The sequence below is a fragment of the Mustela nigripes genome, chromosome 4, assembly GCF_022355385.1.
Source record: "Mustela nigripes isolate SB6536 chromosome 4, MUSNIG.SB6536, whole genome shotgun sequence".
NCBI classification, from domain to species: Eukaryota; Metazoa; Chordata; class Mammalia; order Carnivora; family Mustelidae; genus Mustela; species Mustela nigripes.
In genome coordinates this window covers 12,229,563-12,240,098 of record NC_081560.1, presented here as the reverse complement: position 1 = coordinate 12,240,098, position 10,536 = coordinate 12,229,563, and the positions used below count along the sequence as shown (strand labels likewise).

Sequence of the window (10,536 nt, the reverse complement as noted above, 5' to 3'; positions counted from 1 at the left end):
ATGTTGAAGAATTATTCTAGTGCCATTGAATTTTATCTACTTGGCTTTCGTGGCTCCAAAGAGCTACACAATATTCTTTTTGCCACATTCTTCCTTCTCTACTCAGTGACAGTCATGGGGAACATACTTATCATTGTGATTGTCTGTGTTGATAAACGCCTGCAGTCCCCCATGTATTTCTTCCTTGGCCACCTCTCTGTTCTAGAGATCCTGATCACATCAGTTGCTGTCCCCTTGATGCTCTGGGGGTTACTGCTTCCTGGGATGCAGGCAATATCTTTGACAGCATGTAGTGCACAATTATATTTGTACCTTTCTTTGGGTACGTCAGAGTTGGTATTAATGGGAGCGATGGCTGTGGACCGTTATGTGGCTATCTGTAACCCCCTGAGGTACAACATCATTATGAACAGCCACACCTGCATCTGGGTGGTCATTGTGTCATGGGTGTTTGGGTTCCTATTTCAAATCTGGCCCGTCTACGCCACATTTCAGCTTACCTTCTGCAAATCAAATGTGGTAGATCATTTTTTATGTGACCGAGGGCAACTGCTCAAATTATCCTGTGATGACAGCCTTTTCACAGAGTTTATTCTTTTTTTAATGGCTGTATTCATTATTGTTGGTTCTTTGATCCCTACAATCATCTCCTACACCTACATCGTCTCCACCATCCTCAAGATCCCCTCAGCCTCTGGTCAGAGGAAAGCCTTCTCTACCTGTGCATCCCACTTCACCTTTGTTGTGATTGGCTATGGCACCTGCTTGTTCCTGTATGTGAAACCCAAGCAAACACAGGCAGCTGAGTACAACAGGGTAGCATCACTGATGGTTTTAGTGGTGACCCCTTTTCTGAACCCATTCATCTTCACCCTCCGGAATGATAAATTTATAGAGGCCTTTCGAGATTTCATGAAACGCTGCTATCAACTCCTCAAGGATTAGCTGTGTCCTAAGGACAATCAAAGACACATCGTCATGGACCTGAGTAGTCTGAAAGCAATAATGCAATCTGAAACGATCATGTTCAACACTAAATTGTTTGTGATCTACACGGAAATTCCACAAAATTCTTCAAGAGAATTTTAAGACATTGACAGTGCTCCAATTTATAATCAGATGATTCCTACAATGGGAGATCTCATTATTTTTTAATTGGATATATATTCTCGTACATACTTCTGTAGTTATAATACATCTTATAGTATAAATTTAACAGGTGTAAATGTGCAAAATATATGTGATATTTCTTTGAACACTCAGCTTTTTTGAATGGGAAAAGCAAGAAAGAATATAATTCATTCTGTGACAGTTGACTCCATGATTGATTCTAGGTGTTGAGTCATCTTCCTATATTTTGTCCTGGGCTTTCATGATTTTCTCACTGCCTAAAGCACCCTCTATTTCTTTTGTGAGTGACCCCAAGTTCAGCCTCAGGGGGTCCAATCTTTACTTGAGTTCCTGCCCCCAGGTCCTACAGGGATGCTACCTCCCTGTAGATCTTCTCAAGTAGCAGCTGTAAGAGTGAATTCATTCCACACTCCTGCCTCCTTCCCAATCTCAGGGAGATGTATGTTAATTCAGGCATGTCTCTAATTGGTGGACTTTCTCATGGTGAGGAGAGAGGGTCTTAGAAAGAGGCATTTTTCTTATCTAGCATTATTTTCATTATCTCCTGAGCCCCAGATGTGGGAGGGCATGAATTCTGGGACCTGAACTTACAAGGGCAAGCTGACCTTGGTGTGTCCCTGGGATGAGGCAGGAATGCAGAAAAGGGGCCACCCCTGGTCGCTTCTCCCTACATTCCTCACATTATCCAATCGTGACACAGGGCATTCCATCTCCCTTCTCTCTTAGCTACATTTCTTTCTTCCTTTCCCTCTCCCCCTACAAAGACAGAGTTTACCAAGCTGTCCTCTAGGTCTATAGGGAGCTTCCTAATCCATATCTCACTTTCTATATTGTCTAGTCCCAGCCCCTTTCCTGTCACACTGCCCTTGTCAATATTTCTGCCATTCTTATGTGGCTAAGTAGAGGTCAAAAGACTGTGCACATGAGACTGCCTCCCAACATAATACATGTATTTATTCTGGACTCTGTTCTATGTGCATTTGACAAGAATATATATTCTGTTGTTTTAAGATGTTCTGAATATAGCTGTTAAAATTTACCTGGTCCAATGTGTCATTCAAAGCCACTGTTTACTTATTGTATCATTTAAAGCCACTGCTTACTTACTGATTTTCTGTTTGTATGATTTATCCTTTGATGTAAGTGGGGGTGTTAAAGTCTCTAATATTATAGTATTAGTATTGATTATGTCAATATGTGTGTTTGTTAATAGCTGCTTTATGAATTTGGATGCTCCTATGTTGGATACATAAATATTTACAACTGTATCTTCATGTTGGATTTTTCCCGTTATGATTATATAATGTCCTTCTTTGTTTCGTATTACATCTTTGTTTTAAAGTCTATCTTGTCTGATATACTTATCATCACCCTAGCTTTCTTTTTACTTCCTTTTGCATGAGCAATGCTTTTCCAGCCCTTTATTTTCAATCTGCCTGTGTGTTTAAGTCTTGAATGAGTCTCTTGGAGGCAGCGCATGGGTGGGTCTTGCTTCTTTATTCATTCTGTCACCCTGTGTCTTTTGATTAGAGATGTTAGTCCATTTACATTCAAAGTAATTATTTATGGGTGTACTTATTGCCCTTTTGTTACTTATTTTTTAGTTATTTTTGTAGTTCTCTGTTTCTTCTCTTGCTTTCTTCTTGCATGGTTTGCTGACTTTCTTTAATCAGATAGTTGGATTCCTTTCTCTTTATTTCTTGCATATCTATTACTGGGTTTTGATTTGTGGTGACTATTTGGTTTATATATGACATCTATGCATATAATAGTATATAGTAAGTTATGGTTGTTTAAATTTAAACCCGTTATTTACTCCTTTCCCCATCCCCTTAACATTTAGGAATATGGCATTGTACTTTACATACTTTTTATTTTGTGAATCCCTTGACTGATTTTTATAGGTGTACTTAATTTTTTTGCTTTTGTGTTTCCTACTTTTCCTACTCCTGCTTATGGTCTTTCCTTTCCATTAAGAGACCCCTTTTCATTTCTTGTAGGGCTGAGTTAATCGTTACGAATTCCTTTAACTTTTGTTTATCTGAGAAACACTTTATCTTTTCTCTTATTCTGAATTATAGCCTTGCTGGATGCAATATTCTTGGTTGTAGGCTTTTTTCTTTTAGCACTTTGAACATGCCATGCCATTTCTTTCCAGCCTGTAATGTTTCCGCTGAAAAATCAGTGGATAGACTTATGGGGCTTCCCTTTTATATAATTGTTTTATTTTCTTATGCTGCTTTTAAAATTCTCTCTTTATCACTACTTTTTGCCATTTTATATTTTAATTTAATTTGATCTAATCTAGTTTTATAGATTTATTTATTTATTTGAGAAAGAGAGAGAGTAAGCAGGGGGAGGAGCGGAGGGAGAGAGAGGAAGAGCATCCTCAGGCTGACTTCCTCCTGAATGTGGAGCTCAACGCAGGGCTCAATCCCATGACCCAAGATCATGACCTGAGCTGAAGTCAGATGCTTAACCAACTTAGCCACCCAGGCACCCCTTCTTTGTGCCATTTTAAATACTATGTATTTGGGTGTGGACCTTCTTGGTTTGGTTAAATAGGGGGCTCTCTGTGTCTCCTGGATCTGAGTTTCTATTTCTTTCCCCAGATTCAGGAAGTTTTCAGCTATTATTTCTTCAAATAAGTTTTCTGCCCTGTTTTCTCTTTTTTCTTCTTTTGTGATCTGTATAATGCAAATGTTATTATGCTTGATGGTATTGCTGAGTTCCCTCTATTTTTTTTTTATTATTATTTTTCTGTCTCCCATTCAGCTTGATTGTTTTCCTTGACTTTGTCTTCCAGGTCATTGATCTATTATTCTGCCTCCTCCAGTCTGCTATATATTCCTTCTAGTGTATTTTTAATTCCAGTTATTGAGTTCTTCATGTCTGATAGATTCTTGTTTATGTTTTCTATCTCTTTGTTAAGGTCCTCCACTCTTTTTACTCAAGTCCAATGGATATATTTATGACCATTGCTTTAAATTCTTTATCAGGTATATTATTTATCTCTGTTTTAATCAGCACTCTTTGATTTTGTTGTGTTCTTTAATTTGGGACTTATTCCTCTGTCTCCTTTTGTCTCTCTGTTTCTGCATGTTAGGAAAATCAGCTACCTGTGCTGCTCTTGAAAGTAGTGGCATTATGAAAAAGAGGTCCTGTAGTGACCTGCAGAGCAATGTGTCTTGTTCAATGGAACCTGGCACTTCAGGGGTATCTTCTATGTGTGTGGCATGTGCCCTGCTCTTCTGGCTGAGCCACTTTTGCCTTCAGTCCATTTGTCTGCAATGACTCTGCCTGTTGTGGGAAGGGTTTTGTCTCTTTGTTGTTATTAGGCTTGTCTGGACCTGCCATGGCTTACATTGAGTCAGAGCAGGTGTTTGCCCAAGAGGTGATAGCATTAAACTATAGGGCACTTTCTCTGTGTTGTTTCCTGAGGAGCTTTTGTTGGTGGGTGGGGCTTGGAGTCAGAGTAGGTGGTTCCCCCCCCATTGCTGTGGCTATGGTCAGATTGGTGTGTGCCATTATCATAGTCTGTTTAATTTTGAATTGGATTAGACATATCAGTATAAATCTCTCTCTCTCTCTCTTTCTTTCTCTCCCTGTATGTATGCATATACATGCATATGGATGTGTGGTGTGTGTGTGTGTGTGTGTGTGTGTGTGTGTATTCTCAATTTTTTTTTTTTTTTGAGTGGTAGTTCAATGGCTAACCCAGTAACAATGATCATGCCCTTTAGGCCCCGATCACAGTCCTAAATGACCATTTAAACCACAAGAAGCAAATCCTCCAGGATATATGGCTAACTCCAGGTCTGGGGCCAGAAATAAACAGGATGAGCTTGGAACATTTTGTCATACCAAATATCAAAGCTGACTAGGGACATGTTAAAAGGATTCAGGGTCCAAACTGAAGAGACTTTCACTAGTCAATATGGGACAAGTTGTAATTTGAAAATACAATGATTGCAGTCATTTAAAACCCATCAAACATATTTAGAAGCATGAGTTCATAATGATATTTACAAGTTATTCACCTTCAAAGGAGATTCAGGAAACCTATTTATTATTTTGAGATCTGATAAATGGAAAGATTCAAGTATTTATTTTGGGTAAATATACAGTAAATGAAAATATCAAAGTATTGTAGATAATTAATGAAACATGATAGAATTAGAATATCATCATTTAGCAATGCCCAATGATGTTTATACATCATGCATCAACTGTTTCTAACATCATAGAAAAGAGAAAAATAGATCTATGTTTTCTTGGATGAAATACTATAAAAGACCTTCATTTTTCAAAACTAGAGGAGTTCAGTCTTATCAGTCCTCTGAATTCTACTGCCAATTTACAGGAAAATATATAGAGAACTTTATTTACTATATCATAAGGATACCATCACCAAAATCCAGATTATAGACAACTACTGTCAAAACACCTAGTGATTTCAACAGATAGATGATAAGGAAAAGAAAGGGATGCTGAAAGTATCTACAGATTAAAAGGACTAAAAGGATACATGAAATTTTTAAAAAATGGTCAAAACTAACTAAGCTATAGTATGTGGTGATATAAATTTGGGTGATAAAAGAAACATGGTGAAGTGATTATTGCAAAGATAGCTACTTTTAGGGAAATAAGGATTATAATTGTAATGGGGTAGCACAGGAGGTTCTGAGGTCTGTATGAATGTTCTTTCTTTTTTTTTTTTTTGATCTGGCTGGTAGCTATAAGGGTACTTATCTCATGATAAATTAGATATATATTTGCTTTGTGTAGTGTTTCTATCTATATCTGTACTTTATATTAAAATCAAACAATTAGAAGGCTTTCTGATTTCCATTTAAGGAGTTTGGAAGTTGTCACTGTTGTCCTCACAACAGGAATAAAACACAAAGAAACTGAAAATCAGCATACTTTCTTAAATCCATCAGAGAATTAAGGTCACTGGGCAAACTAATGTTCTTCATATTGGAAAGACAAGCAAATACAATGAATCACAGTGTACTGGAGCAGAAAATCTGACACAGAAGTCCATTGCTGGAACTAGTTTGAGGTTAGAAAGTACTTGACAAATTGTTGTAGGCTCTGTAAGGACAAACTTGGAGGCTAAAACTTTCTGAGAGTCCCAGTGTTAGGAGGGCCCCCATGCATTTGTGAATTGTATGTCCAGGATCCTTGTCAGGATCTCAGAGTAAAGGTCAGAGAATTCAGAGTCCTATCAATTAGGTGAAGGGTGAAAGTAACCATTCTGAAATACACCAAGGAATTTGAAAACGTTCTGAAATATGCCTGGCTTTAAGGAAGACTATTTTATCAAAGCCTAAATACCTTGAATTTTTCCCAGAGCCTAATCAATTTGGGTTATGGCCCAAATTCCCAATCTCGGAAATAGCCAACTCCAGTCTCTCTGCCCTGTTTCACCAAAGTTACAGAGAAGCTGAAAGTCACAACCCAGAGACACAGGTTCGCCACAAGTCTGAGACCTAATCATAGGACTGTAGAATGTTGAATGCTTCACTCCCTCCACTCCTTACCACCACATCGGTAGGGCTTCTGTATGATAGCAGGGGATTACACAGCAATAACTTTGAGTCTAAGACTTTACTTAAGAAGGAGATTCTAGGGAAACACAAAAACAACAGATGAGACAAAAATAAGAACAAGAGATTTATTTTAGTCTCTCACATCTATGGCTACATTAAACAGTAAACACAGCACAATTCTGATCCAGATAAACATAAAACCTCACATATAAGACCTGTTTACCTCAGGTCTTTTTACCCATTATGTAATGTCCAGCTTCCAGTGAAATATTACAAGGCATACTAAAACAACAACAACAACAACAACAACAAGCAAAACAAAGTATGAAGAGACAGGGCAAACATTAGAATCAGACTCAGATGTGGCAGAAATGTTGACATGATCAGACTAGGATTTTAACATAACTGTTTAACATGCTAAGGGCTCTAGTAGAAGAGTAGACAAAATGCAAGAGCCAATAGATAACATCAGCAGAGCAATGGAAACTAAGGAAGAATAAAAATGAAGTGGTAAAAAAGGACCAACCTAAATAAAAATAAAGAATGGCTTTAATGAGCTTGGCAAAAGAGTGCATATAGTTGAGGAAAGAATCAGTGAGCTTAATGATATGTCATGAGAAACTTCCAGAACTTAAATGCAAAGTGAAAAATGAATGAAAAATGTAAAACAGAGTATCTAAGAATTTGGCACAATTATAAAAACAATTACAAATCTTATGTGTCATGGGAATATGAGAAGTAACAGATAAATTATTAGAAGTAATAATAACTGAGAAATTCCTAAAATTAATGACAGACATCAAACCACAGATCCAGGAAGCTCAGAGAATGTGAACAAGATAAATACCAAACAATTTACATGTAGGCCTATCATATTTGAAGTGCAGAAAATCAAAGACAAAGACAACATATTGAAAGAAGTCAAAAGGGAGAAAACAATCTACAGAGGAATAAGAATGGGAATAAGAATGGGAATTACATAGAGTCCTCTTCAGAAAACATGCAAGCCAAAAAGAAAGCAGAGTAAAGTACTTAATGTGTTGATGAAAAAAAATCCATCATTCTAGAATTCTGTGTCTTGGGAAATTATTCTTAAAAAGTGAAGAAATACTTTCTCAGACAAATAACATTTTGTTTGTCACCAGTAGACCTCCCTTGTAAGAGATGTTAAAAGAAGTTGTTTATAGGGGTGCCTGGGTGGCTCTGGATTAAAGCCTCTGCCTTTGGCTCAGGTCATGATCCCAGGGTCCTAGGATCGAGCCCTGCATCAGGCTCTCTACTCAGCAGGGAGCCTGCTTCTCTGCCTGCCTCTCTGCCTCCTTGTGATCTCTGTCAAATAATAATAAAAAAAAAACTAAATAAAAAAAGTTGTTTACAGAGAAGGAAAATAATATTGTTCAGAAATTGAATCTACAGAAAGAAAGGAAGAACTTATAGAAGGAATAAATTTAGGTAAAATATTTAATTTTTCTTATTCTTACCTGATCTCACAGATAATAGTTTGTTAGAATGACAGAGAAGCAACATATTGGATGATTCTAGCTTATGAATAAGTGAAATGAATGACAGCAATGTTTAAGGGATGTGAGAGAGGAGTTGGGGATATTCTGTTATAAGATACTTGCACTACCCATGAAGTGCTATAATGTTACTGAGAAGTGATTATATCAAGGTCACAGGATATAAAGTTAGTATACATGTCAATCACTTTCCTATGTACTTGCTTTAATATATATCAACAATGAAAAACTGGGATTTGGAATTAAAAACACAACACCATTTATTTGAGCACCAAAAAATATTTAGATGTAAACCTAACAAAATTTGTGCATGATCTGAGAAAAACCACAAAAACATAAAAGCTCTGATGAAAAATATAAGAAGATATAAATAAATGGAGAAATACCCCATATTCCTGCACATAAAAACAGTATTATTAAGATGTCAATTCTTCTCAACTTGATTTATAGATTCAATGCAATCTCAACCAAAATCCGAGTAAGTTATTTTGTAGATAATGACAAAGTGATACTAGTATTTATATGGAAAGGTGAAAGGCTTAGAATAGCCAACACAATTCTGAAGAAGAACAGAATTGAAGCTACTAACTCTACTCAACTTCAAAATTTATTATAATATAACTGTAGTTATTAAGACATTGTTTTATTGGAGAAATAACAGAAAAATATATTACTAGAATAGAATAGAATAGAATAGAAAGCTCAGAAATAGACCCACACAAACATCAACTGATCTTTAACCAAGAACAAAGGAAATTCAGTGGAGAAAGGATAGTTTTTTCAACAAAAGGTGTTGGAATGATTGGATCCACAGGGGAAAAATAAATCTGGATGCAGATTTTATACCTTTCATAAAAATAAACTCAAATTCGATCAGAGACCTAAATGTAAAATGCAAAAGTACAAAACATCAGAGCCTAACAGGAGAAAAGTAGGTGACCTTGGGTTTGATGAATAGTTTTTATATACAACACCAAAAGGATGATCCATGAAAGAAAAAATTGAAAAGGTGAACTTCTGCTCTAGGAAGGACTGTTATGAGAAAGAAAAGACAAGCCACAATTTGGGAGAAAGTACTTGGCAAATGACATGAAATATCGGACATGTACACAAAACATACAAAGAGCTTTTAAAACTCAACAATAAGAACAAATAACTCAATTAAAAATGAGCAAAAGATCTGAACAGTTACCTCACTAAAAGACATATGCAGATAGTAAATAAGCATATAAAAAGATGATCAATATTCTATGTCATTAGGAAATTACAAATTAATACAATAATGAAGAACCACCCCACACCTAGTCGAATGAGTAAAATCCAAAACACCAAATGTTGGTGAGAATGTGGAGCAACAGGAACTCTCATTATTGCTGGTGGGAATGCAAAATGGTACAGCCACTTTGAAAGACACTTTGGCAATTTCTTACAAAGCTAAGTATGCTCTTGCAATACAACCCAGGAATTATATCCCTTAATACATACACAGATGAGTTGATAGCATGTCTGTACAACCTTGCACATGAATGCTCTTTGTAGTTATATTCATAATTGCCAAAAATTAGAAGCAACCAAGACATCTATTATGGGTTGTATTATGTCCATCAAAATTCATATGTTGAAATTCTAACCTCCCAGTATATCAGAATGTGAACTTGAGTGGAAATGGGGTTGCAGTTGTACTTAGTGAAGATGAGGTCATACTGGAGTAGTGTAGTCCCTAATCTTATTGACTGATGTCCTTATAAAGAGAACACTGTGTGATGAGACATGGAGAGAGAATGACTTGAGAAGGTGGAATATAAACCAGATAGCAATAGAGAAGTATCAATAAAGCCAAATGGAAAAGAATAATATGATCGATAAATCCCTCACAAGAATGAGCAACTAAAAAATAGAAACACAAATCACTAATATTAGAAATGGAAACAAAGGATGTCACAATAGTGCTATAAACTGTAAATGTATAAAAATGGATATCATGAACAACTTTATTTTGATAAACTTGACAACTTAAATGAATTAAGCAAATCACCTGGAAAACACAAACTGAAGCAGAAGTTTTGAATAGTCCCCTAGTTCCTAAAGGGATTTTACCTATAAATAAGTACTTCCTCACAAAGAAAACTCCTGGCCTAGATTTCCTCACTGATGGATTTTTACCAACTATTTAGGAGGAAATAATACAAACATTTCCCCACAAAATAGGAAAGGAGGGCTTATTTTCCAACTCATTTTATGATAACCAAAATTACTTTGATGCCAAAACCTGACATGGACCTTACCTAAAAGAAAATTATAGGTCAATATCTCTCATTAATAGAGAGGCC

At 36.2% G+C, this 10,536-nt stretch overlaps 1 protein-coding gene across 1 annotated transcript; it reads left to right on the top strand.

Annotated features, from left to right (window-relative positions):
• Positions 1-945, top strand: LOC132014895 (olfactory receptor 9A1-like). The gene has a single exon (XM_059395591.1). It carries the CDS (start codon positions 1-3, stop codon positions 943-945), a length of 945 nt encoding a protein of 314 aa, XP_059251574.1.
• Positions 946-10,536: the final 9,591 nt, after the last annotated feature.